We start from the raw sequence: 27,100 nt of genomic DNA on the forward strand, positions 1-27,100 counted from the left end.
TTTTTGTCGTCGGAGTAGGTGTCAGAGTTGGCATAATGGTATGCTTTGATGCTATACATCCATCTGGTTGCTTGGGATGTATTGCCATTGAAATCTTTCGGAGAACCGATCTTTAGTTCAGGGACTTTTGACATGGTTAATGGTCCTGCTGGTGGAGGTACCGGTGGTCTGGGTAGAATCGGAGTAGAAGGTCTGGGTAGAGCTGGTGGAGGTCCAACAATAGGTGTTCTAGGTGGGACAACAAATCCTCTCGGTGGAGGAGGAGGAAAGAATTGTCTTGGGGTGGGTTCTACTGGGATGTCGTCGGAGCTTTCAGAGGAGCTTTCAGAGGTAAGGACAACATCATCAGGATCTTCTTGTGGGAATGAAGACGTCTTGACTATTGGCCCTCAAGATATGAGGAGCCGGTAGGAAACTTGAATCTTTTGTTACGCTGAGAGCGTAGACTCAGGTAAGAGCTCTGTACTAAGTCTCAACGTGAGACGAAGATAATGCAGAGCTTCGTTATCGTTATCGTTGGGGTCAGAGCTTGGTGACAAGAGTCGGCAAGCAAAGACAAGACTTAATGGTATCGATCTAGTAAAGACACTAAGACGAAGAGTCTTTAGTGAAATCGTATACGAGAGCTGTCTTGCTCAAGGAAGGTCTATCAGAAGACTGAGTTAGGGGGACCCGGTCCGAAGTATGTTATCGTAACAGGAGGTGGCAATAACTCAGGACTTGGAGAAGCTCCAACAACAGGCAGCTGCAAATAGATTCTGTAGGTGCGGGAGTCTGTGGCGACAGAGATAAGGGTGGATAAGTGGTACTCATCGTTACCGCAAGTGGTGGCAGGGTGGGGAACTTGAAAGTGGTGGGTTTTCGATATCAACTGCAGAATATTAATAGTGATACAAAATTGAGATGAAAAAAACCTTTGATTTTCTTCTCAGCAACTTTGGGCTTGACCAAACTCAATGATTGCCTGCATTTCTTGCCCTTGTGTGAGTTGCTATTCTCCTCATCACTGTCATATACCGTACACTGAGCCCCTGAATCATATCCCATCTCTCCCAACAAACAATGTCCGGACCTCCGAAATGTAGCCAAGCTATACCTTAACCCTATCCCTACCCCTCGGCAGGATAACTCCGCATCCCAGTCTCCACCGGACATACCCCTCAGCAGGATCTGCCCTGTTTCCCATATACATCGGACGTCCTATACGTCAGACGTCCTATACGTCGGACGTCCTATGCATCGGTCCTCCTCCTGTATACCTCGGATCTCCTTTTCGTCGGACGTCCTATTCGTCGGACGTCCTATTCGTCGGACGTCCTATTCGTCGGATGTCCTATTCGTCGGATCCCACTCATGTCATCCACTCGTCCACTTGTCCGCTCGTCCACTTGTCCGCTCGTCCACTCGTCCGCTCGTCCACTCGTCCGCTCCTCCTGTATTCGTCGGACATCCTATATGTCAGACCCGCTCGGGTCCACTTAACCCCTAAGCATCGGACCCTAAACATCGGACCTACTCAGATCCTGAGCTTCGGACCCAGGTCCACTTAACCCCTAAAACATCGGATCCACTTCACAGTTCATCTCTGTCCCCATTTCCTGTGATCCGCTTGACAGTTCATTTCCGGTCCTGCTCCTATTCTGTTACCCCATTTGTATAGTCCCCTTGTCCTAACCCCTATATGCCCGGATCTGTTTGACAGTTAATATCCGACTTCATTCTCGATCACACCTCCTATGCCCGTATCCATTCGATACTTCATCTCCATCTCTGTTCCTGTATTATTTTCCTTGCACCTGTCAGTTTAGCCTTTCCGTATGTTCCTCTTGTTGACCCAGATCTCCGCCGACTCCGTCCCCGTCGCACGTGTCCATAGTATATAATACCTTGTAAACTCGTAGTAGTTTCCTCAGTTCAAATATCACCTTAGATTATCCTCATTCCTGTTTCCTCGGACCCGGATCCATTTCCATGGGCCCGGGTCCACTTCCCTGTCCAACCTCTGTGTCCTGGGATTGATTCCTCGGGCTATACTCCGCCTCTACCTTCGGGTAGTCTACCTCTGTCAGTTTCTACTCTAGACATTGTCTAGTGTAGCCTTACCTCTACCTTCTGTCCTTTCGGACATCCTGTCCTTCTGTCCTTTCGGACATCCTGTCCTTCTGTCCTTTCGGACATCCTGTCCTCTCGGACTTCCTGTCTTTCCGTCCTTACACCTGTCTGTTCTGTCCCCCACGTCCGCCGGACTAAAGCCCCTATTCTCCGGGTGTACTAAGCCCCTATTGTCCGCCGGACTAATCCTCTTATGTCAGCCGGACTAACCCTATGATCAGCCGGACTAACCCTCCTTACGTCGGCCGACGAACCCTCCTTACGTCGGCCGGACTAACCCCCTGAACATCGGCCTGACTCTTCCTCAAAAAGCCTACCAGACTTGTCCCCTTGAAGTCCACCGGGATTCATCATCCTCCCTCGGACTTTGTTTCTAGCCTTCGGAAATTAAGGGCACGTACTCGGGTAAGGGGCGCAGCGCACGAGCTGAAGCCAAGCCCTTCGGATCCGCCCTTTGAGCACGGTCTTAACAATCACTCCCCTTCTTCAACTTCCAGTTGCCTTCATCATCAAGATGAGTTTGGCGCCATGCAGGGTATGATGCACCAGCAAGATGGTCAAGTTTCCACCCATCATTCATCAACTTGAAAAATGGGTGAGTGTTTTCGACAATGGTATGAAAGATATGTTGTCCAGTCATGCACAGCTTGCCCCATGACTTCGGAGCAAGGCCACAATTTGTTAGCTCACAAAACCCACTGCAGACCACTTTACGTGCGCCTTTCACCATTAATTCTGAAACAGGCTTGCCATTTTCATCCTCGAGATAGGCCACCTTTCCATGACTGACAAGTTCAGCCTCGGCAGCCTTATCTAACCACTCCAGGAAGTCATCTTGAATCCAGAATCAAACACAAGGGTGTGTTACTGTTTTGATGTCAGTAGTTGCCAGGAGAGGGATTTATGAGGCAGGTTCAAGTTTGAGTGGATCTGTGTGCGGAAGGGAGACAGCATTCACGAGTTATTGGAACATTGACCTTTCATGCAGTGTGAGCGATGTAACTATAATAAACATGCTAGACTCACTTGATGGTATTACATTCTGTAGTGACCTTGAGTATTTGCTGCTCGAGGGCCTTGCAATGTTCCTGAAATGCCAATATTTACTGATTTTCAAGCATATATGTGCCTTAAACAGTTTTCATTAGATAAGACACTATAAGAATCAGCTTACCTGTGTGTATGGCATATTTATATTCAACTGTGGGAGTCGTTGTTGTGGGGCAGAATCCGTAAATGGATGCTCTGGTAATGGTGATGCGCCAGATAGGGGGGAAGGTCCCAAAGAATACTCTCCTCCCCAACATGGATTTTGCAGCAGATTCTGACTACTTGGAAGTAAATGATGTGCGCTCCCACTAGAATAGGGACTGCTTTCGAACATACTGTTGAGGCCAATAATTAGTTAGAGAGAAAGGACTTATGCATGTAAAATGTCAGTGATATGAAATTAGAACTCCGCTGGTATTTACCGAGGTGTACTGACATGGTTCCAATCCCATGAACTTGGTGTGTACCTTGGTCTTTCATTATGAACTCTATTATTATTAACAAAACTGATACCATCAGCATCTGTGGGGACATGATCTTCCTCAAAATTGATAATGTCCTTCCAACATGGAGCCACTATTGCTTCAAACTCAATGTTGACACTCCTGGAACCAAGGTAAGTCAAGTTGCCTTTGGATGTGTCTTATACATATGTAGCTTTGACATTCAACAGACAATTGTTTTATGTGTCCACCAACCACAAGAACCAGACTCCAAGCCCACGGAGACCGAGTTGAAGCAAGAGGTCAAAGAAATGATGCCATCAAGTTCAAGGAGGAGGATACCATGGTAGCTGATGTGGAGGACATATCTGACGTGAAAGTCAAGGATGAGGACGAGGATGCGGAATCACTAGATGGAGTCCTGACCAGGTGCATCATATGAGTCCATATTTATTTGCTCACAAGTTTGAGGTCATACTACCACAGATGCCCAGTCTCCCCCTGCATGCACTTGGGTCAGCACACCAGAAATCCTGACCCCGCAACATGGGACATCCTACGTGCACAAAAGTGCCCTTGGCGTCACATTGTGAGACTGTTTGAAGCATCCAAGATTCCACACAGGGTTGTGGAGCTTGAGGCTGTGAGAGTGAAGTGAAGGAAGTTTGAAGAAGAAGAGTTGTGACTGTTTTAGGCTGTTTTTTTAGGCATGTCTTGAGAATCTGTACTTTTTTTTTTTTGATGCACATCTTTAGATCCACGAGTGTTTACCCCAAGGTAATTTTGCATGAACAATTGTATTATACCTGCTGTTGTACATCAAATGTTATCTTTGTACTATTCTGCTTCTGTGTCAGCCTCCAGATCATCATCTTCCTCCTCAGTATGTATTCCGAGGTTCAATATGTCTAACCCAGGCTTCTCTAACGCAAAAACCCGGTGTGGGTGAGGAAATAGAGATGTGAACTCCGGAGAGTCACAAGGATATCTACCTCAAGAGGCGAGCTTAGTAGATTCGTCCCTTAGGGGATGCTACTGAGGCAATCTCTCTAAATGATGAGAGGGATCAAGAGAAAGGCTCAAGTCGGATGAGCACGAAGGCGCGCGGGGCTGGTACGATGAACGCGTGGAACGCGCTGTACCAAACATTCTTTCTCTGGCCTCACAATTGATGATTTACTTACTTTATGTTGGTACTCTTACTGCTGACATAATCAAATGAAGTTTTGACCTAGTACCAGTATCAGTCTGAAAGTCCCCGGTCCTTTTGTCTTGTTTCCTTGTCTGTTTCTCTCTCCTTGAGCACTGAGCCTAGAGCAGAGACCCTTTAGGGTTGAACTAGCCTAGGCCAGCAAGACCCAACATTTCCCTGCAGCTCAGCAGGATTGTTGTTCACACAGCGCGAGTTATGCGGAAGAGTCGGAATACACACGGTATGCATGGAGTAGAGGGACAATGGCGGAAGACAGTAGGAACTCTCCTTGAACTGGAAGACAAGCCTTCACAAGACTAGGAAGATGATAGACAAATGCAGTGATGTTATTAGCGCTCTATGCGCAACTAAGCAGAAAACAGATAGTGAGTCCAAGTAAGGGAAAAGTAAAGTAAGTCTGAAATCCTCTGAGCCTTCTAGATATGTAGGTCGCTATGCGCGCTCTCAGGGTAATGAAATGTAAGGGAAGCGGATAGGCTGCGTGGAAGTGTATAGGGAGCGGATGTGTATGTAACAATATGTAACAAGACCCTGGATGTGGTCAGAGACGGAGATGACAGTGAGAGTACGCACCAACGGTACTGGACAGACAGGACAGGACATGGGAGGGTATTCCTATCAATGTGCCGGGCTGCGGAAGGGTGCAGAATGTTGCTGATGTGTCGCGTGCTCTGCAGAAGAGCGCGGAAGGTCGCGTGTGTCATGCATGTCTCTATAGGACTGTGCATACCTGAGGATAGGGATGAGGTCGATGTATAAATGGGGGGATACGAGCCTGTAGAGATATAACTCTCTACACCGGTCCTCTGTAATACCTGACAGCATCGTTGGTTTGTGAGGGATCATAGCGACTATGCTCAAGATATTGTTGATAGTGACAGCTACAGTCTCATCAAGAAGCATGCATGAGGCAACCATTTGCGGGGATAGTTTGAGGAGCGTGGTGTCAGGAGGTGAATACAATTGAACCATTGTGATATCAATAACATGCCAAGCATTTTCATTGTGGTCCTCTACTATGGCTAAATGTGTGAAGTACAGGACTTCTGCAAACCACACCTGGCCATTGAATTTGAGCTAAGTACAGTTGGGATTAAAGGATATTGATATTGATAAACTAATTTAGATGCACACCTTAACTTTGCGAGATATCCGAGTCTGCTCGATTGGTTTCAAGGCTTCCCTCTAAGCAGAACACACAATCTGTCCATTGGGTAAATGTAATCGTGCCCATTGCTTGATGTGAGGGAGAGGCCAATCTCCAAGGAAAGTGGTGATTGCATGCGCGTACACCCAAACTGGATGCTTTGAAGTCTTATCATGTTTGCGTAATAATGCATAACCACCACCGAGGTCCACCGCGCCATCAGGTAGGCCATTAGTAGATTTGTCGAGTTCCGGAATGACAGAGAGCAGAGTATTGACCTTACAATGACGTACACCTTCTTGTGATAAATTTGTGTAGGGATTAGATAGATGGCTGACAGATTTCTTGTCCCAGATTACCAATGGTTCTTTCCATTGTCCACTGGGCATAGCAGATGGGCGGCCTTTCCGCAATGTCTCTGATATGATATGGCTCGTCTGATGAACACAGGGTCGCACAAAGTGAATCTGGTCTTCCTTTTGTTGGTAGTAGTAGAGCTTGAAGTCACATTCCCATGTACAGAAAAGTGTGTGGGCATTTTGCAAATCTTTGGAGCTGATTTGGTACTGGCACATCAGCTGGAAGGCACAAATGAGCTGGCAATGGTGAATCCAATATTTCTTGGGGAGGACATTGTAGAGCAGAGCAAGACCGAATGTATATAATTGAAACTCCCACATTTTGTATCCAGTATTAAGTTTTTCCGCGGCAATTAGACATACGGAAAACAGAGACCACTCTTACCAAACACCCACTCATTCTCAGCCTCAGTCCATCTTGTTGCCTCAGAGTTCCATTTTGTATGACAACTGATACAATGCACCTTGCAGGCAACCTTAGCGACCTCCTTCTTGCACTATGGCGTGGAACTTGGGAATGGGCCGTGTTTCGAGATGACGATACCTGGACCATTCACGGACTTGCTGTTGAGGCAGTGGTGGAACGGTGCCAGAGAGACAGAGGCATCGGACTCGAACCAAATGCAAAGGACAAAGCAACTGGAATGGGTGAGAAATAGCTACAGACATGCACAAAGTATATCTACTGAGTGCCTCGAGGCCCAGGCAAGACCCCTGGCACCCCTGGCAGACCCCTGGCCCTTTCCCCTGGCCAAACCTAACTGCTACAGTGGGTCCATATCTTCCTGGTTCTTTCGACCATAAACCTCACAACATTGTGGGTCACGAGCTGGCGTAGATTTTCTGTGTAGTCATCAGACCCACCCAATGGTATTTGTGTGACATTGACATTGATACTAGGGTGGTGTCATATCCCGTACCTGAACCTTCTCATCCGGTCCGGTCCACCCGGTCCCTCGGGCCCAGTCTAGAATTCATTTCCCCTGAGTCCCCATTTGTATACACTTCTTTCTGCCCCTATGTGCCTGGATCCTTCTGACAGTTAATATCTGGTTCCATTCTGATCCTTCTGTTAGTCTATTCATTTTAGAGTTTAAAAGTCCAGTTGCAAGACCGAAAAAAGACCGCAACCAGACCAAAACCGGACCGAAAAAGACCGGACCTCAGTTGCCAGTTGCCTCAGGTCCAGAAAAGTCCGGTTGCAGTTGCCTAACTTTTGCGAAAAATGAAAGACCGGTCCAAGACCAGTTTGAACCGGTCCATTGTGGGACTGGTTGCCTATATATGGGTAGTACTCATCTAGGCAATTCTATCAGTGGTCTGACCTTCAAAACCAGTTGAGATTTGGGAAAGTTACAAGCATTTTAAAAATGGCTCGTATAAATCTGTGGGGCGTGTTTTTAGGCTTGTTGGCACTGAACCAGGGATTGATTTCCAAGCTTAAAAACCTTTACCAGTGTGTTCGTAGACCTCAAAAATGGTATGGAACATCAAATTTAGATAACTCTTGATGATTTATCATGCTCCAAGACTAGCACAAAGATCAGACATGTTAGAACGGCGAGTCAAAGTCAGTCAAAATCACTGATTGGCTCATGACTTACCCAAACCTTGAGTGTTTGACAAGATACGAGTAGCTATAGTATCGCCTTGACTAGCAGCACATATTTTGTCAAGACACCTAACCTTTATAACAACTTTTATTTTTCAAAGACAAGCCTGATAACGGTTGTTTGTCAAGCTTATATCTTGCTTATATCTTACCCTATTGACAAGATAATACTAGCTATAGTATCGCCTTGACTAGCAGCACATATTTCGTCAAGAAACTTAAGCATAGTAATGACATTTCATATTTGACTCACATGCAAGGTGGAGTTTAGGAACCCTTTTTTATAATGCTCATATCTTGCTCAGATCTTAACCGTTTACTACAAAAATTAGACCGTTGGAATTGTGGGAAGGGGTACTACACTGCCACAGGACCGGTTGTGGTGGCAACCGGTCTAAAACCGGTTGCAGGACCGCAAAAGACCACAAACATCGGTCTTTACGGGTCCAGTCCAGGTTCGCTGATATTGTGGGAATAAAAAGACCGGTCCTGGTCCGGTTGCCTCCAAATCAGGCAAAAGACCGGACTTAACCGGACTTTTAAACTCTAATTCATTTCCTTTTCATTTAACTTGTTCCCTTTGTTCCATTTAATATCTGGCTCCATTCTTGATCATCCGCAGTGTGTTTTTGTCTGCTAGTACATTTCCTACATAGCCTTATGTTCCAAGGACTGCACTTCGGCCGGATACCCGTCGGATACACTATAGTATATAAACCCTTTGTAACCCGTAGTATTTCCTTAGTTTGAATATCATCTTAGACTCTGTTCATTCCTCGTGTTCTCTCAGCTCTTAGGATTGTCATCCTAGTCCGACCCTCCGAGCCTCGGGATTATATCCCTGAAGGCTAAATCCCTCCGCCTCTACCTTCGGGTAGTCTGTACCTTGTTAGCTTTTGCCCGGTGAGCGTAAGTGATTCTGTGTAGCCTGTTGGAGTAGACTACCGATCTGTATGAGTGTGAGTATAATTGCTCATCCCAAGGGGATTGTTACGCTGAAAGCGTAGACTCAGGTAAGAGCTCTGTACTAAGTCTCAACGTGAGATGAAGATAATGCAGAGGTTCATTTATCGTTATCGTTTGGGTCAAAGCTTGGTGACGAAAGTCGGCAAGCGAAGACAAGACTGATGGTATCGATCAAGTAAAGACACTAAGACGAAGAGTCTTTAGTGAAATCGTATACGAGAGCTGTCTTGCTCAAGGAAGGTCTATCAGATGACTGAGTTGATTCAAGTTAGAGAATACTAGACAAGATGATCGACTACTTATAGGTAAAGGTCAGTTCAGGGCAAGACTACCGAGGCAATGGTAAGGGTACAGGGTACAAGATAAGAGATACGAGATAAGACGGCTATCAAGGATGCTGTACAAGAAGGTGATAAGGCGTCATATGGTAGTACATGATAGGAGAAAAGATAGGGGGGCCGGTCCGAAGTATGTTATCGTAACAGGGATTGCTACTGAAGGAAGTCTTCGCAATAAATGCAAAGGAATCAATCCGACGGGCTTATGATCTGTGCGGTGGATGTGCGAAAGAGAGTCCGGCGTAAGAAGGAGAATGTCCGGACGGAAGGCGGTCCTGACAGAACAGATATCTAGCGGTACGACTGTCAAGGTATTGAGGTGGCAAGGTTTCAAGGTCTCGAGGTAACAAGCTACCAGAAGCGATCCATGGAGAGCCCTACCATTCACGCCCACCCGATATGACATTCAGTCGTGAACTAGTGATGACGAAGCACCCAAGCATGAGGGCCGTTAGCATTCAAAAACTAATTGAAGACTATGGTGCTACTCATTTTCGTGATGCCCTCGCGCATTACATTGCACACCACAGTCAAGGCAACAATCCTGTGCCTCTGCGAGGCCAAGCACTCGAAAACTTGGCACACAATGTCCATTTCCCGTTCTCCAAATTGCCCGTATTCCATAAGATCAAATGGTGCTCGATTGATGCTCATGGTCATGGCGAGGCACATGTCACCTTGGATAGTGTCCATTCAAAACCCCAACAGAGGTTGGGCTCTCGTCTAGTTGCTCATCGGTCTGATACTGCTCTAGTCAGCCTTGGTGAAGACTCGTATACAAATGATCTCAAAGGTACGTGAATAAGCGCTGTTGGTCAATGTAACACGTTACTCACTGTTTACCGACTCCTCTAGGTTTCCGTGTCAGCCAAGTTCGAGCCATCTTTTCCTTACCACCACAATCAATACTGTTGCTCTTCCTGCCGACGGTCTATGTTCCTGCTCACCTTGCATACATCGAATGGTTTAGTCCCTTCTCATCCGCTCCTGACAGACACAACGGACTATATAAACTCTCAAGATTGATGCACGGTGGTGAAATGGTGGCTAGTATCGTGCCGGCGGGAAATATCGTGCGCAGTGTCCACCTTATACCTAGGTTTGGGGAGATAGCTCCACAAGAGTGGATGAGCGAGACAGTTCTCGAAGACTGTAGCACGTTCTGGTTGAATTCGTACATTGATAAACATACCTTTTCAATATTCAAATGATTATTGCTAATTTCTTTCCCTAGTCATTCCCCGTTTTTCCAGCCCAATCTCCAAACCCGTCTCTCAAAAAGCCTCCAAACTTACCTTCTACTTCAAAGTACTAATTCCTTTCCCCAGTCATTCCCCATTTTTCCAGCACGATCTCCAAACCCGTCTCTCAAAAAGCCTCCAAACTTACCTTCTACTTCCAAGGAACCACCTCCAATCTCCGAACCCATCTCTCAAAAAGCCTCCAAACTTGAACTTACCTTCTGCTTCCAAGTAACCACCATAAACTCCATTTTTATAATAATGCTTCGATTCGTCAATTTCTAGATAATCCGCTCAAGCTCGTCTCGTTTTTTCAAATATTCATATCCTACATTAATGTTGTAATCTAATTTGTTTCTAAACACGAGCGATTAGATAGAATTAACGAAATGTTGCGATAGCATCAGGAAAACAACTGGTTGCTTATCTCACTTTATTAATCACTTAATTACATGAAAAGGACAATTAAGTCATTTGAGTGAAAAGTGCGAGCCACTTAATTAAGCCCACTCCATCTCTGAATTTTCGCTTTTTTCACACTTATTTCACTTAAAAAAGCAGAAAAAGCAGCACAAGCCTGTCATTGAAAAGGGCCCCGGCATACAAGAAAGCAAAATAAGCATAAATTAAGGAGACTCCTGGAAATAAAAAGTCAGGGGCTAGCCAAACATACTAGGGGGGAAGGGGTGGGCATGTGGGCAGAAAATGGCGGGGCGGATGATGAGGATGGAAATCTACTGTACTAGGATAGCAGCGATTGTATAATGGTATAGTAACGACTCGCATCCTGCAGCAGCGCTAGATTCAGCGAGATTTTGAGCAAACGAGATGGAGTTTGTAACCTTGGAGTTCTCGAGGGAGGTGTCTTTGTTAGCGTCTAAGATGACGCCAGAGGTGTAGGTCATGCGTGGGCTGAGGAACCTGTGATGTGTGAGGAGGAGACAATATGGGTTGAAGGGGCGAGGAAGATGGCTCATTGGATGTATTCATTCTACAAATGAACAAAGTTAGTCCTGCACGTCACTTGCTATAAGCATCAGAAATGCTTACCCAATGCAAAGTGTCCATGTGACAGTACATGGTTGTTACTTTGTTGACAAAAGCAACAGAACACGAGTGCCCCTGCAGACAGTTCATTGTTGCCATTGGCAGCAGCACGAGCGTGAGGATGAGGATCAGAGGGAGGGAGTCGATGTGGACTTGTTGGGTTGCATCGAGGGTTGCCCCTGGGCGTGTTACAGAGGTGACTTGCACAGGACGGTGCGGTTACGCTTGCCCACCTCGAGCCAGCCCTCTTCTTGCACATTGTTTGCTGGGGCGTTGTTGTTCTGCTGAGTTGGAGCCTGGTTGGGGTTGGTGAGTGATGAGGAGAGCATTAGAAGCTCTTCTTCAAGCGTGTCGAGGTAGAATCCTAGGAATTCTTCTGCATCTTCTTGATGCCCGCCCTGTCAATACAAGTCAATATCGAAATCGTCAGGAAAGTCCACTCACACACAGTACTAGACAATGATGCCGATAATTGAAGGAACGAAGTCACAGCCAAACGAACAATACCATGGTGGAGGACCTGAGCAGTCTGCTTGGTCTGCTTGTAATTTGCTAAGGTAAAATTTAACCAGACACGTCAACACGTCACATGTGTGATGGACGTGTCACATTCGCCTCAAGCACCGATCAACACAATGTGTCAACAACAACACCGCATGCGACGAGTTCCTGCCCGCCCACTACGCGTTCTTGACACTTCACTTTTTGATCCACGGTATAGATCATCCGCGAGGCATTCAATTCGACGTCGTGTTTCGCCAAGCTTCAACGCCTCAAGACTGCCATGGCTGGTCGTACCCTCTTTGTTCGGTTCGCAACACGCACTGGTGATGCCATGGGTATGAACATGATTTCCAAGGGCACAGAAAAGGCGCTTGAGGTTATTCAGAAGCATTACCCGGAGATGATCACGCTTGCGCTATCAGGGAACTACTGCACGGACAAGAAACCTGCTGCCATCAACTGGATTGAGGGACACGGGAAGAGTGTGGTGGCTGAGGCTGTCATTCCTGGGAGGGTTGTCAAGAGCATGCTGAAGACTACGGTTGAGGCACTCTGCAATCTCAACATGAAGAAGAACTTGGTTGGAAGTGCTATGGCTGGTTCGATCAGTGGTTTCGATGCCCATGCCACAAACATCCTTACTGCCGTTTTCTTGGCTACAAGTCAGGAACGTGGAGAGTTCAAATTGTATGACCCTCATGGAGCCGTAAGTCGCTATTAACATCACCTGATTGTGTGATACTGATGACTATTGGTAGAACTAACGATGGCGAAGATCTGCTTATGACCATATCTATGCCCTCGATTGAGGTTGGCACTGTTGGTGGAGGTACTGTTCTTGGTCCCCAGGGCTCCGTTCTCGAGATGCTTGGCCTCAAGGGTGCACACCCAACTACCAACACTGCGCCAATGAAAGGGTTTGTCCACGAGGTTCTTTGTCACTCTCGTACATCAGGCAGCGTTCTGCAGACAGCGCTTTGTTACCTGGAAGCTATCCGCGCCAAGGTCCCAGAGCTGGTCACGCAGGAGAAGGTGCATCCTGGGTCTACTTGTGAAAAGGAATCGGTTGAACACATCGTTCAAGGTGAGGTCAGCGCTTTTAGCGCTGGCCTTGATGGACCTACCTCTTCCACGGAAACATCGACATGCAATGGCCAACGTTCGAACCGCGACTTGGATTAATGGCGAGGAGCACGGGTGACTTAGTACTACTAGAGTACTAATACCTTTTATTACTTATTGTGTAAATACAACTTTTCTCGCTTTTTTTGGTGGTCTGGACTTGTGAGCTTAAGTGTGTCTTAATACACTTTTGCAAAAGTCAATTAAGTGGGAAAAGCAGTGTTTTCAGTTGGATTTATTAATAAAAAGTAACATAAGTGGGAAAAAGGGACCAGTGGTTTTCCTGATGTATTTTGCGAATTTTGCGAATTCTGCAAATTTATGCAAATTTAGCCCAGGAGGGTTTTCCTGATGGAGAGGAGACAATTTCACGGATGCGAGAGAGAGCTATGGCACGACATTTTCGCTTGGATTGTAGGAATGAAAATAACGATCGTTTGCACCAGACGGAGTCTGCTGATACGGACGTACTAGAAATTGTGTCATACGATGGAGGTGCATGTGCGCTATCATCGAAGGCTTTAGACATGATGGCCGTTGCAAGGGAGCAGGGGGAATAGGGGCCTGTCAAATATGGGCATGATAGCGTGAGAGAGTATTATCCGGAATGCGCTGCTGTTCGCATGCAGAAGGGTGCACGCACCTGTGTGTCACCATATATGTTACTTATTAGTAATACTGATGTTATCGGATGTTTGCTACTAACTAGGGGCGATAACCTGTGCTGCGGTGCTTCAGCACGTTCCACAGCACTCAGCAGTCACCTTGGTGGGGGGGAATAAATAATAAAATGTATATTTAATAAGCTTAGGTATATTTGGCGTACTATCTATTTATGGGTCCTCGGAACTTGCCGCTGTTACCCCACAGCATGTCACGTACCTTGTCCGCTGTTTCCCACGTTCGCTACACCATCGAGCTCATCGTTCCGCACGATGAGCTCGATATCTACCTCAATTCTCATGGTTTCAAGGTGCGCCTTTTGCTATATATGTTACTATTATTATTCTGGCCGTCATGAAGTACTATACATCCTTATTGCAGAGATCAATGACATATATTGATTGTTATGACGACGCGGGAACACAATGGTTTAAGTACTCTACTCATCAACAGCGCTAATGTCAGTGTCACTGGTGTCGCTGCCCTCTGATTCTTCCTCTGAAGTTGAAACAACAGCATCGCGGCTTTTATACTTTGAGGCGGCGGCCCCCTTTTGCTTCCTTGCCACATATATGCCCTCCCCTCGAGCTTGGCGGAGACGGTTTTCTTTCATCCGTGTCGCACGCTCCTCGTCTGTGAGTGTTACCCAGTGACAGGTGTGTGATTTGAGAGCGTCTGTTAACTTGTTGAGCTCGACTCTTCCACCAGCCTTGCTCGGATTGCAGACGGGGCCAGACAGAGGCCAATTAATCAGGGCTATGCCACAGCGCTCGACGATATTGCGTTCGTAGTTGGTATAATTCATTTTCACTTTGTGTCTGATGTTCGTCTCGAGGGTGATTGAATCTAAGGTCCAACATTAATAAATAGTAAGATGCTCGAAATGAAAACGATGTACCAAGGCCTTCCTGAATAAAAGTACGGCACTCACTTACAAGCTTATTTAATGGACGTTGGCGGTGAGGTGCAGTGTGCTCGTCTGTGAGACGTTTAGTTTAGCATGAAACAACCAGAACATGACGAAACTTACGAAGGCCGCTGACGATGTAAGACTCGAGCTTCAAACCAAGGTGACAGGGCTCCACATCAAGCACCTCTTTAACGAACTTCTCAGCCTTCTCAGTGAAGAACAACTTCGGCTCTGAAAGATCCTCAATGCTGCTGCGAACTGCAACATAAAATCCCTCTGCGCCAGTACGAGCGCAGAGAGCCATCCACTGTAAGATGATAAAGGAACAGTTAGATTTGCACCAATAATAATAGAATACATGCCTCGCGGTCCATAGAAGTAAAAGTTGCATTGATGTCGTGTAGAATGGCCTTGGGATTAGCGCGTGCCACTCGATTCTTCTGCTTGCGTGCTTCAATGACTTGGGCATTGTAGACCCATTTCTCAGCAGAAGACAATCGAGCATGTGCACGAGTGAGCTCGTCTTTGTTCTCGGCAATAAATCTTGTGAGTTTGATGCGGTCACCTTGCTCTCGATCTTGGTCAAAATATTAGGAACAGAACACTGGAAGAAACAAACAAATGTCATATACCTTGATTCACTTCATTCAACTTTGCCCTAACAAATGCATTCCAGGAATTAACGCCACACTGCTGGTGGAGCATGCGGCTCTTCAGGAAGAGCTGTCCACACGTCCATTTGAGAGAACTACATACTTAATGTTAGTTGGATTAAATAGCAATGAAGCGGAAAAATTCACCGGCCATGCGTCTCTGCAATATGTGCGGCTTCTTCTGCATAAGCTGACTGTGCGGTATTAATGGCACTGGCTAAAGCCTCTTGCCGGCTGCATCTCTCTGCTTTCTGAGTAGATGTGAGCTTTGCACGTGGACGGCGAGCACGACCTGTAGAAACTCGTGGCATAGTGCAAGATGTCAAGAGAAAAATGAGGAAAACGGCAAACTATGTACTTGCCCTGGTCTTGCAACATAGCACTAACTTATAAAATTTGAGCCGAAGTCAGGGAAACAAAAAGTAAATTGATGGCCTTCGATCAGGGCCCAGATACAACACAAATTTAACACGGAAAAAATGCATGCTAGTCAACTAATAAAGAATCAGCATGGCTTGGTACAAAAGAACGTAACACTAACCGAGCCGGCGTTCATTGGATGCACGTGCCATCACTTCAAGTAGCGGACCAATGCATTCGGAGGGGATGTCTAACTTAACAAGGTTAGCATGCCAAGACAATGGCTTGTATCCTTCGTTCTGTCGAATACACTTCCAGATCTCGTCCGCGACGAAGGAGGTTACATTGTCCGAGCCAAGGACAGTCTTGATTTCAGCAGAAATTCGAGCTGAACCAGCATCATGTGGAATGGTCAGGTTATTGGGTGCCATCAAGTAGAAATGATTTGTGATGGACACGCCTTCCTCGGTCCCGCCCACTGCTGACTGGATCGGCACAAAATGCGGATCCCCATCGTTGGCACGTGGTGGATGACATGAGCCCTGCCACAATTAATGTAACGAAGAATGAAAAAGAAAAAGAAAAAGAAAAAGAAGCTCACCTTTGAGTCATAGCCATGCTTCACTGATCCAGACACCTCAGGTTGAGGGACTTGAGACAGCGACGGAGACGTGTGGTACTTCAAGAGAGGTGAGCGTGGCGAGATGACAAATTCACGGGATGGAGGAGGACTCGGAGGCTGTGTTGTGGAAAGTGATGGAGATGTGCCATAACGTGAGCCCTAATCACAGTTTAATAACAAAGCATGAGAAAAATAAATCGGCTTACCTGTGAGCCATGCTGCACTGATTCTGAAGACGTGTTTTGAGGTAGCAACGGAGATCCGCGGTACTTCAAGGGAGGTGAACGTGGCAAGATGGCGAATTCACGTGATGGAGAACTCGGAGGCTGTGTTGTCAACGGAGGTCCGCGGAACTTCACGGGAGGTGAACGTGGCGAGATAATGAATTCACGGGATGGAGGAGGACTCAGAGGCTGTGTTGTGGAAAGTGACAGAGATGCACAATAACATGAGTCCTGATCACAGTTGAATGAAAAAAAATAGTTCGGCTCACCTGTGAGCCATGCTGCACTGATTCCGAAGACGTGGTTTGAGGCAGCGACCGAGATGCACGTAGCACTGATGTCATACTGCGTTGCTTACATTGAGTGGGGCCACAAAGGTGAGGCGGACTGTCTGCCACCAAGTTGCGTGCCTGATGGTGCATCAGTGTTTGAGGCACGTTTTCTGTAGAAGTAATTTGAGGCTGCCGAGTGGTAGAGGTCCTATACACGGGTTCACCCAATAACTTGAGTTCATGGCCATCATCTGAAAGTGAGTGGAGGGAGGAACGAGTGGAACTAAGTGGCATGACATCGGAAGGGCGTGCAGATGAACATGTGTAAGACTCAGATCCCATAGAATCGCGTGTCCAATCTTCGACGTCTGAGATGGTTGGCATGTGGGTGGAGAGCTGCTGTACATCGGGCATAGAGACAAGAGGGTCGGGAAAGACATATGATGATTCGTCAAGAGATCGAGTTGAGGGCTTCTGTTGGTTGTCATCCAGCTTCGCTAGCCCTAGCCACACTGATTATTAGTCAAATTTGAATAGAAGTGAATAATGACTTACTTTGTCTCATTGACTTGGGGAGTTCGACTGTGTTCCATTGGGACTTGTACCGGCGATGGCAAACGAGATCAGCAAATGACGAGAAGATGGAATACATGCTGTGAAGCATGTAGCTCTCGTCGCTGGCCACAAATGGATCACTTGTATGCAATGAGCTCTTGATGGCAGGAATGACGCAAAGTAAACCGTTTTGCATTTCAAATTCGAATTCAGCGCACATCTTGATTTCGATGAGGTGTTTCTGGCAATGAAGGTTTCAGCGCAATTCGATGTTCCATGTTAAATCTACTCACATATTCAGCATGCAAATCCAGGTAGTCTATGCGAGATGTCTCGCGGTCGGATTCAGGTCGCATGAGTGTACTATTGTTAGTATGACAGGTAAGTTTTGAGACGACGATGAAAGGATGAGAGTTAAGAGGGGAACGACTCACGTTAATTGAGTCTTGAACATGAGTAAGCGAACGCATGCATAAGTACATAAGTACTAAGCGAACACAATGCATGTTATGCATGGTAAACTCGAATGGGCCATGATTCTGAAACGAGTCGATGACAATTGGCGGTGATGAACGTGTGACTGGTTAATTGAATGAACATGGGATGCAAACACACTGTTCTCTGATTTCTCGTAGTATATCACTGTGATAGTCTCAGAGTTCAGACCGTGATTGATTAGATCTATTGTAGTATCTCAGATTCGAAAATAATTCAATTGAGATTCAAACATCAAAATCGTAGTAGCGCACATCAATATGCATCATTATTGCTCGTAAATACATCATCAAATGCTGTTCTACTGCAGTACAATACGCGAAATGGTGTCTTCAAGCCTAGAGGCTTCATCAAGGAGTTCATCGCTGCCCTCGTCCTCATCCTCGTCATCTCCTTCATCATCTGTCTCTTCTCTTTCCAGGAGCGCAAATAGGGGTGGTCCAGTATAACCAGATAGCTGGCTGGTGCGATGTAGACGGGCGCGGTGCACATCGTTCAATCTGTGCTGTTGCACATAGTGCATCTGCAACTCTGCAGCGAGCAAGTCTGAGTCCACAGCATTCAGGGCGTCTATGGCTGATAGTATCTCCTTCTCTTCGAAGTCAACCCAAGCGCTGAGACGACTGATTTCGATGTTCAAGCGCATAAGCTCTTCATGTGAATGCAAAACTTTAAAGAACTTAGCCGCCATCTCCCTATTTTCAGGAACAGCCCATGGCTTAGCAAGGATGTCGCGACGTGAATATTTCAAGAGTGCGAATTCGCCGAGTGACACGTACCCGACAACTTCCGTATAGTCGAGAGTTGGTCGGGGCGGAACTTGGATTGGTGCCAGTGTGTTATACTTCTCGAGGGCGGTCCGAATAGCTCCAGATCTTCGAGCGATTGCTTTTGAAATATGCTTTCGCATTTTGTATCCTAGTCTAGATTAAATAAAAGCATGAATGATTAAAAAAAACCGCACCGGTGCCAGACAGATTAGCCCTCGATAATTCAAACAAACGTTGAATGACAAGTCCTTCTAATTGCTCGACGGCCCGAGTGAAGCGACGCTGGCTACAGTACTCACGTGCCTGAATATACTGAGGGTCAGAAGATACCCAGCGCTTGTTGATTCCGTAATGGCACTCAAAGTCGTCAACAACGTTCATTTGCAATTGGAGTCGTTGTAAGGCTGATGCGCGTTCAGCTTCGACAGCCCTAGAACTGTCGCGAGTAGTAGCATCGAGGCCTGACGATTGCGTAAAGTTTGCCGGAGTGTATGTGAGAAAAGGGACGCTCGTGACACTCCCATACTTTGCCCTGTAATCAAGTTTTAGTTAGATCAATTTTAAAATAAGGAACGGACAAACTCCATGGATCGAAGTTTCTCCAATTCCTCAACATATGCAACAGCAAATGCATCAAATGGCGGCTCAAGTGCCAAGTTAGTGAGAAACTCAGATTCTTCAGCCTTCCATCTGACAAAATCTTCATCTGAGAAAGATGTGCGGGTCTTGAATGCATGAAGCAACGGCGTGTATTCGTTGATGATCCGAAGCGCCTGCACGTAATTGTTGTGCAAGAAGCGACCTTGATTTGTCGTTTCAATTAGCTACACACCACTACGCTAAAAACGAGACTGACTCAATTCCATGTACTTATCTTGATCCCATTGATTAAAGTGGAGGTCGATGAATTGAGTCCAATGGAAATAAGACGCATGTCGAATGAGGCTGGCAACACTATTTGAGCTTGAAAAGATGCGTTCGCAGGTTTCGAGGTCTTCGATGCCAAAGCCATCAAGATACAAGGGGTGGTTTAGTAGCTGGCAACGGCGGTTGTGGGCGTACCCGTGGAAGGCATTGACAGCGACAATGAGATTCAACTCCTCTGCCTTTGCCCCAATGGAACTGGCGGCAATAGTCTTGCGTGATGCGCAACCAATGTCATGACCGAGACCCTGAAGGCTCCCACAGCTATCCAGCAACCGATCAACTGCAGCGAGTCCGTACTTCGCGCTGACGTGATTTTAAGATCGTTAAACTACCCACAACATTAGTTAATGGCATGACGTACAGTTCGCCACTTTGTTTCATTTCTACAATGCACTCCACCAGGCCATGGCGGCATGCCATGATGAAAATTCCTGTTTGCTCGAAGACGGATATCTTGGCCTCTTCAACAGATCTGGCTGCGGTCCAATTATTGGTGCAGCTGGTATTTTGATGAGGAGAGCGTTGACCAGGGCGATTTCTCACGTCATCCTTGAAGTGCTCAACGGCAGCCTCAGGAATGAAGTAATCACTGTGGAAGACACGAGGGTCCGTCGATCCTGAGCCGTCGATACATTTCGCTGAAAAGTTCCCGTCCATGCTATGTAAACGTCGCGGGATAAGCTGGAGTTCGTGCGGTTGCTAAACACTTGAGATGTTAAACAAGAAAAAATGCGTGAAGGTGTTACATACCTCAAATGCGCAACATGGGCAGGCACCTTGGAAGTGCCAGTCCTTCAGATCCCTCTTAAGCGCAGTATTAACCTGTTGTCGAACAGTGTGCAATATCTGAAGATAGATATCAAACGCTATAGTAAATTGACTTCGTAATGAAGAAGAATATGTCACCTGCAGGGTGAGTTAACACAAGATCAAACGAGGCCATTTAATTACTTACGTTGTGGAGGGCACAAAGGACTCTTGTAATAGCTTGAATACTGAACGATGACTGTCGGCGCCGAATTTGATGGTAAAGCTCTAGGCATTCGAGGCATATGGCAATTGTGGGCTGGACAGGAGAGCACCCAAGGAGGCCCAAACGCAACAGTGCGGCATTTGCTGGCTCATCGAGTCTTTGGTAAACAGAAAGACTGGGTTCGAAATCTATGTAACAACCGAGTGTAAGATCTCATGACGCAAAGGCTTAGAAGACATACCAGTTATACCAATGCAACGAACATCAAACATATGGTCAGTGCGATTTTCTGCATCAGACTCGCGTGGTCCATGCTTCCAAAGCAGGTAGGCATCAATGAGGGTGGGGAGTTGTGCAGACCACGCAGTGTGAGCGTGAAGGTTGCGCTGAGCTCGTGTTCTTCTGTCATAGCGCCGGTGGTGGACTATACCTCTAAAAACATGTTAGCAGACATGAAGTTAAACAGCTGTTGTACCTACCTTTGCTGAGCAGCCGTCGCGAGGAATTGAGAGGTAAGCGGTACATCAAGAGCTTCTCCATCATCCTCGTTATGCTGATCTCCACTGTCGTCGTACATTGAATCATCGAAGTGGTCCATAGGATCCTCGTGGTCAGGTCCAACTTCTAGTTGGGCCTCTGCAATGAGGGTGCGCATCCGTTGGGTGTTCTCTTGGATCTGGGTTAGTAATAAAAGAGGTAGGAAGAATGGAATACATACGATTGGCTAATTCTGCACGACGACGTTCAGCGTCCAAGCGCTCACGTCGAATTTGAGTGAGCGTGGCTGTTGTTGTGGAGAGAGAGTTGGAAGATTTGAGAACCGACATCCTCACACGCGAGGACGTCGACATTTTCTTGCGCCCCATAGCGCCTTGTTATGCGGTCCGGACCTGCAGCGTAGTAGGAGTAAGAGTGAAATAAGGTATTACTAAGCAATAAAACTTACCAATGATAGGCCATCAATACTTTTATGAAGGCCAGAATAATAATAGTAACATATATAGCAAAAGGCGTGCCTTGAAACCATGAGAATTGAGGTAGATATCGAGCTCATCGTGCGGAACGATGAGCTCGATGGTGTAGCGAACGTGGGAAACAGCGGACAAGGTACGTGACATGCTGTGGGGTAACAGCGGCAAGTTCCGAGGACCCATAAATAGATAGTACGCTAAATATACCTAAGCTTATTAAATATACATTTTATTATTTATTCCCCTCACCAAGGTGACTGCTGAGTGCTGTGGAACGTGCTGAAGCACCGCAGCACAGGTTATCGCCCCTAGTTAGTAGCAAACATCCGATAACATCAGTATTACTAATAAGTAACATATATGGTGACACACAGGTGGGTGCACGTTAGTGTCTCTTCACATTCGCCAGAACAAGGGGCAGGACCCAGTACTAAGTGCACTCGAAATCCCTCCACTGGCATCCGAAGGCGAAATTCTCACCACCAGGTCCAACGCCCAAGAAAACTCCCTAACACATCACATGCATAACAACTCCCTCCCTACAATTCCTGCTCACAAAGTGCCACTGCCGGAATCACGGCCTGCCTCCGTCATAGGCAGATATTGAGAACAAAATCCTGTCATACTAATACAACATACGTGGACGTTTCGCGTCTTCACTGATACCTTGTCCCGAAAATCCCCTCTTCGTATGATTTGATTTCTGAATTTCATCAAGCTCATCAAACCGACTTCAGGAGCAGAGAAAACAACTTACGCAATGCGACATGCTTAGAGTGGAACCTGCAAAGCGCCAAGTTCCCCATCATGCACCATATACCATTGAGTTCCCCCTCCTTGTCGCGCCCGCCGACTTCGCGCCAGACACTGTTCAGCTCTCCTTCTTTGTCAAGGCCCCAGATAGGATACAACTTGTCATGCAGAGACTCCGGAAGCAGCGCACGATAGGCATGACGTGCATCAGCGTAACTGATAATATAAACCGCGATGTCTATTAATCAGTAAGAAAAGCGTACCCAGTAGCGAAGACGACCACGTCCGCATCGAGAGTGGAACCGTCTTCGAAAAGCAAACCTGTCTGGGTAAAGCGCAAGATTGGCCCGTCGCTCTTCAGTTTGATCTTTCCGTCGATGATCATCTGTGAAGCTCCGACATCTGATATTAGCATTATGGTCAGCAAGGACTCGCTCTAGTCTGCAAATGGACCAACCGAGATAATATCCTCCCCCCTTATTCCATGCCATAAGCAGAAAGCCAGAATCGTCGTCGCCCAACGTTGTTTTGAAGCCCCGTTTTCGCAGTCCGTCAAGAAGCTCCCTAAATCTCTCCTCAATCAAGCAATTGGGAAAAGATATGTAGTCACGCACTTATCCGCTTCAGCGATATCCTTTGTGACGCGTTTGTGCACTAACTTGAGCAACGAATTGGGGTAAGACGCGTTCACGCGATCTGCAATATCAGTTGGAGGGCCACCCTCCCAAAAGATCGCTGAAAGTGTTTGTAATGGCAAAGTTGTGAACAAGAGATAACTCACACATTAACCTCGGCATGCCCTCCTTTGTGGACATGATGTAACTCGGGCTGCGTTGAACCATGGTCACGTCTGTGACAATTTTGTTTGAATATCATCAATATGGTTCGAAAAATCCTTTACCGACGCCATTTTCAACGTAGTCCGCACATATATCATGTGCTATGCATCCTCTGAGTTAGCAGAGACCATACGGCATTTATGACGCGATCCCTACCAGACGTGCAAGCACCGACAACAACAACTTTTTTCCCTGCGTGATCAGTAGCAAGATTGTGTTTGCTGGAATGTACTATCTGCCCCTTGAACTCGTTCTATGTAGGTGGTTGACATCAGCTCGAGGATCATACACTCATGGTTCGAACGTACCTGCCCTGGGATATCTGGAATTCGGCCCATACCACTCCCAAAGCCCAAGGCAAACACGACATGATTGACCTCAAAGGTCCGCTCCCTTCCGTCAGCACGTTGGACTGCGACACTCCATTTCTTTCCCTTCGTACCCGGAATGACGGACATCACAGTGGCACTGGTCCAAACATCGAGCTCCATGCTATGTGCATATGATTCCAGCCAATCTGCGAGTTTCAATGCAGGGGTATATACAGGCCATGAGGCAGGGAACCTGCGTGGTTTTTGGTCAGACAGTCATGGACGAACTGAGGTGTAAGACCCACGGAAGGTATGGCATGTGGTCGTACCCTATAGGGGGATCATTGAGTAAGAAGCAAACACAATATTCTGAAAAGAGCGATAGGCTCACAGACGGGATCGTGGAGACACAGCGCTGCATAACGCTTCCTCCAATTATCACCAATTCTCTCGTTCTTCTCCACCACTAGAGCCTTCAGGCCAAGCATCTTAAGCCGCGCTGCAACGTCGAGCCCACTCTGCCCGCCTCCTATCACTATGACGCCGGGCTCCTCGTCGACACATTCAATCTCACGTGCACGCTTCGCAGCCCACTTTCCGTGGTTCGGCTGGTGGTCTCGTCTGGGACCGTTCTCTTCAGGGAAACCTTTGAGATTTTCCAAGTTCGTGAAGATGGTATGGGCCTTCCACGATCCATCTGCAAGTGGTACAAGCCGGAACACCCCAGATGCAATGCCGACTGTAGTTTCAAAGTCAAAAAATGCCTGAATCCACGCGATATCGGGGTATGGTCTCTGAAGTTCTACGAGATCTTTCCTGAGTTCGAAAGAAGACAAGGTAAATAGTGGGAGTTGATCTGTGAGGAATTTCTTAACGGAAGGAGTGCTTTGGAAGGTGTGGAAGTCCCATGTCAAGGCGAGCATGTCACGCCAGAAGACATCATCGACAAGGAGATCTACGACTGCTGGTATATTCTTTGACTGCATCGCTTCCGTGAAAGCTGAGAACCATCGGCTCGCTACCGCTTGAACATCGATATCGGAAGATACTGCACTTCTGAGGTTATCGAGAGTAGGGAGTGCCAGTTGGTTCGCCATGATAGATAGAAGAGATGATCTTGAGATAATCAGCGCTATAAATCCCCTTACCAGAACGGAGTTCCATCGATGATTCGGCAGAGACTCGTGAGTAAGTACTTCGCGGGTCAGATGCTCAATGATGTCGGAGTCATGATAGGTTATTTCTCAAGTGACCAAGCAGCACGCCTTTTTGGATAAAAAAAGCTCGCCTACTTAAAGATTGCAATCGTGTTCAAATCCAGACAACTGCTGCCGCGCCTCAGTCTGACGCTCTTTGCTCGTTGCTCTCATATTATAACCAAGTTACATTTCTAGCCAGCGAACCGATACGATTCCTGTGTTCTCGGATACCCGAAACACACCTACCCCAATACTCGTTGCAAATGAACTCTCTAAACCTTGCTGCTCTACCAGGCGATCTTTTACTGGAGGTGACATCGTGCCTGTCCTCTAGAACGGACATTCTCAACCTGGCACTCTCAGTGAGTATCTCGAACTCAATTCTGAATCGATCTTTCTTGAACCAGTCGTACGAAGAGCAAGCATCTGTTCACTAGCACATGCCCTGTATTGTATTGCCATGTGCACCTCGGGACCGCAGAACAGTGCCAGCGAACTCTGTCAATGCTCCGTTCTCGTCCGAACATTGCGCGTCATATCCAGAAACTCCACATTCGGTTTTCTTCTACCTCCTCTGGCTATATGAACGACTTCAATGGAACAGTGATCTCGGCGCTTTTAAGGGAACTTGCGCCAAAACTTGACGCACTCCATACTTTCATCTGGGACGCGGATGAGATCCCGCAATGTGATGATATGTGGTTCGCTCTACGAATGTCGTATGTCTGATCGGTCATTCATCTTTCTCATCAAGACTCAATTATGTCATAGGTGCCCACGGCTGCGCACGCTTGGCACATGTTATGGATCTGTGATACCCAATCAACGGAGTCATGTATGTGCATCACAAAACATTATACCATTCATTCATTTTCTCTAGTTGCTGGAATTCAAGAACCTCCGTGGCTTCTCGTTGACCCTGAAATATGGATATTATACTCATCATGCAGATGACTTTCAAGGTCTGTCTTGTTGTTGACATGGGATTTCCTAGTGCTTTGACGCGTTGCAGATGCTCTTCCTTTTGATGGTCGCCTTTGGGATATGCTGATCCGACGTTCCCCGAACCTCGAGGAGCTGCATGTCTTAGGAGGACCGTTGATTCTGGACGGAACAGTGCATCCGCTCTGCAACGCACGCTGGCCTCTCCTACACTCTCTATCTCTAGGGGACATCATGTTGGATTGGTCTTCAGGACCAGGACCGATGTCCTCCAAGCGCCCCTTCATAGCGTTTTTGGAGGCTCATCAGGGTCTGCGATTTTTTCGCACATCCCGCACTGCATTGAGCCCTCATGTCCTCCCTTCACTCGATCCATCCGCATTACCACACCTCACCCATTTTGTTGGTTCATTGGAGCACCTTCAAGCCCTGGCCCCTTCGCATCCAAAAATCACACACATAACGATCGAGGAGCCGCTGATCATCCGTGATCTGGCACCCCTGTTAATTGCAGGGGTATTGCAGAGCCTGCGCTGCCTCACTGAACTTCGCATTGCCTTTGTTTTCCATTCTTCATACGAAAGTGGAAGCTTGATTAGGAACCTTGTAGGTGCTTGCCCTGGACTGACCACGTTGGAGATAACGTGCGCGAGAAGATCATCTTTCAGAGTGGTACGTTTTCCTTGTTTGCCACATGTGTACTAAGGTCTTTAATATCTCTCAGGACACACTGGCCAAATCCGTCAGCTGCCTCCCTCGGCTCCGTCACCTCCGGTTAACGCTAGTCCCGGTAGCCACAGGGGACTCATTGCGTGTTTGCGCATCTCATATCGCACACGAGATCCCACGCTTACACTCATTTGCACTGACGTTCATTTCTGCTTCGCTTCCCCTATCTCTTACCCCCGTCGATTTCGGCTTGTATGAGGAGAGCGGGAACTATGTCATTCGTACTGACGAGCATGGGCTCCCTCATTCCTTGAGCTGCACCGAGCGCAAACCTGCGCTACGCCTGCCATTCACGCTTCCAAGCATTCCCATCCCACTTGCAGTGCCACTCCTGGCCTTCTCTCCTTTCACCTCCCCCTCCCTGCCAAGGGAGAGGAAAATGAGAATCCACCATTTCTTGCTGAACCTCCGCCCAGGCACTTCCAAGCGTGGCGGGTTAGGTCTTATTTTGGAGCACAGTACGGCGGGGGATGAGATGAGGGTGCTTACTGTTCTCGTAGCGCTGAGCGGGCTTGCGCTGTGGGGTTTCTTTACATAGATGTCAGCCACTATTATTTCGGCACAACTATCTCTTATTTATACCCGTTTCGAACTCGACTTGTAGATGCGTATATTAACTCTGTGTAATTAATGGAAACTCGCTGTCCTGCAACAAATAAATCCATAGAGCAAGCTTGATACAGTGGAACTCGTTTTTGGGCGCGGAATGTATGCTTATACGGCAAGCCGCAAGCGTTGAAGAACTCGATGTCGTGCGGCGCTGTGGTTTAGATAAATC

General features: G+C 47.0%; 9 protein-coding genes across 9 annotated transcripts; 5 read left to right on the forward strand and 4 right to left on the reverse strand.

Moving 5' to 3' along the window:
* Positions 1-3,348: 3,348 nt before the first annotated feature.
* Positions 3,349-5,476, forward strand: DEU56DRAFT_759950 (uncharacterized protein; the record flags this gene model as incomplete). The annotated part of the gene is made up of 13 exons (XM_041350380.1): positions 3,349-3,459; positions 3,567-3,625; positions 3,682-3,778; positions 3,836-3,907; positions 3,931-4,034; positions 4,092-4,259; positions 4,361-4,382; positions 4,470-4,488; positions 4,632-4,718; positions 4,981-5,038; positions 5,152-5,183; positions 5,247-5,277; positions 5,347-5,476. 13 exons carry the CDS (start codon positions 3,349-3,351, stop codon positions 5,474-5,476), a joined length of 990 nt encoding a protein of 329 aa, XP_041203721.1.
* Positions 5,477-9,663: 4,187 nt separating this feature from the next.
* Positions 9,664-10,041, forward strand: DEU56DRAFT_745168 (uncharacterized protein; the record flags this gene model as incomplete). The annotated part of the gene is made up of 1 exon (XM_041349136.1): positions 9,664-10,041. The coding sequence occupies one exon, from the start codon at positions 9,664-9,666 to the stop codon at positions 10,039-10,041; it is 378 nt and encodes a 125-aa protein (XP_041203722.1).
* Positions 10,042-10,187: 146 nt separating this feature from the next.
* Positions 10,188-10,451, forward strand: DEU56DRAFT_745112 (uncharacterized protein; the record flags this gene model as incomplete). Its single annotated transcript, XM_041349132.1, has 1 exon — positions 10,188-10,451. A coding segment is annotated over one exon (264 nt), but the record flags the coding sequence as incomplete, so codon positions are not given.
* A 1,585-nt stretch (positions 10,452-12,036) lies between these two features.
* Positions 12,037-13,214, forward strand: DEU56DRAFT_923927 (hydroxymethylglutaryl-coenzyme A reductase-domain-containing protein; the record flags this gene model as incomplete). Its single annotated transcript, XM_041358547.1, has 3 exons — positions 12,037-12,072; positions 12,250-12,719; positions 12,791-13,214. 3 exons carry the CDS (start codon positions 12,037-12,039, stop codon positions 13,212-13,214), a joined length of 930 nt encoding a protein of 309 aa, XP_041203724.1.
* Positions 13,215-13,473: 259 nt separating this feature from the next.
* DEU56DRAFT_759953 (uncharacterized protein) lies at positions 13,474-14,118 on the reverse strand (the record flags this gene model as incomplete). Its single annotated transcript, XM_041350381.1, has 2 exons — positions 13,474-13,718; positions 14,037-14,118. The coding sequence occupies 2 exons, from the start codon at positions 14,116-14,118 to the stop codon at positions 13,474-13,476; spliced, it is 327 nt and encodes a 108-aa protein (XP_041203725.1).
* Positions 14,119-14,568: 450 nt separating this feature from the next.
* DEU56DRAFT_695593 (uncharacterized protein) lies at positions 14,569-15,474 on the reverse strand (the record flags this gene model as incomplete). Its single annotated transcript, XM_041347213.1, has 5 exons — positions 14,569-14,663; positions 14,716-14,796; positions 14,949-14,985; positions 15,069-15,304; positions 15,360-15,474. Coding segments are annotated over 5 exons (564 nt in total), but the record flags the coding sequence as incomplete, so codon positions are not given.
* Positions 15,475-18,209: 2,735 nt separating this feature from the next.
* On the reverse strand, positions 18,210-21,233 carry DEU56DRAFT_873408 (uncharacterized protein; the record flags this gene model as incomplete). The annotated part of the gene is made up of 7 exons (XM_041355857.1): positions 18,210-18,603; positions 18,688-18,826; positions 18,873-19,210; positions 19,261-19,480; positions 19,724-19,908; positions 19,967-20,194; positions 21,058-21,233. 7 exons carry the CDS (start codon positions 21,231-21,233, stop codon positions 18,210-18,212), a joined length of 1,680 nt encoding a protein of 559 aa, XP_041203727.1.
* A 773-nt stretch (positions 21,234-22,006) lies between these two features.
* On the reverse strand, positions 22,007-24,695 carry DEU56DRAFT_829010 (FAD/NAD(P)-binding domain-containing protein). The gene is made up of 11 exons (XM_041354454.1): positions 23,844-24,695; positions 23,758-23,782; positions 23,450-23,705; positions 23,298-23,394; positions 23,204-23,242; positions 23,084-23,152; positions 22,917-23,037; positions 22,760-22,866; positions 22,566-22,704; positions 22,307-22,518; positions 22,007-22,252 (listed from the first exon to the last, which is right to left on the reverse strand). The coding sequence occupies exons 1-11, from the start codon at positions 24,547-24,549 to the stop codon at positions 22,206-22,208; spliced, it is 1,818 nt and encodes a 605-aa protein (XP_041203728.1). The 5' UTR covers positions 24,550-24,695; the 3' UTR covers positions 22,007-22,205.
* A 44-nt stretch (positions 24,696-24,739) lies between these two features.
* Positions 24,740-26,995, forward strand: DEU56DRAFT_829013 (uncharacterized protein). Its single transcript, XM_041354455.1, has 6 exons — positions 24,740-25,013; positions 25,069-25,370; positions 25,423-25,486; positions 25,532-25,613; positions 25,664-26,265; positions 26,318-26,995. Exons 1-6 carry the CDS (start codon positions 24,915-24,917, stop codon positions 26,858-26,860), a joined length of 1,692 nt encoding a protein of 563 aa, XP_041203729.1. The 5' UTR covers positions 24,740-24,914; the 3' UTR covers positions 26,861-26,995.
* Positions 26,996-27,100: the final 105 nt, after the last annotated feature.

This window comes from Suillus clintonianus (genome assembly GCF_016758775.1).
Source record: "Suillus clintonianus strain FC179 chromosome Unknown DEU56scaffold_105, whole genome shotgun sequence".
Taxonomy (NCBI): Eukaryota; Fungi; Basidiomycota; class Agaricomycetes; order Boletales; family Suillaceae; genus Suillus; species Suillus clintonianus.

Bases quoted from the DNA above. Each gene is read 5' to 3' on its own strand.
- DEU56DRAFT_829010 (XM_041354454.1), bottom strand. From the start codon at position 24,549: ATGGCGAACCAACTGGCACTCCCTACTCTCGATAACCTCAGAAGTGCA. The intron at 23,395-23,449 runs GTACGTTCGAAC...CCACCTACATAG, and splicing joins TTCCAGATATCCCAGGGCAG to AACGAGTTCAAGGGGCAGAT. The intron at 23,153-23,203 runs GTAAAGGATTTT...AAATTGTCACAG, and splicing joins CTACGTTGAAAATGGCGTCG to ACGTGACCATGGTTCAACGC.
- DEU56DRAFT_829013 (XM_041354455.1), top strand. From the start codon at position 24,915: ATGAACTCTCTAAACCTTGCTGCTCTACCAGGCGATCTTTTACTGGAG. The intron at 25,014-25,068 runs GTGAGTATCTCG...AGTCGTACGAAG, and splicing joins TTCTCAACCTGGCACTCTCA to AGCAAGCATCTGTTCACTAG. The intron at 25,371-25,422 runs GTATGTCTGATC...ATTATGTCATAG, and splicing joins TGGTTCGCTCTACGAATGTC to GTGCCCACGGCTGCGCACGC.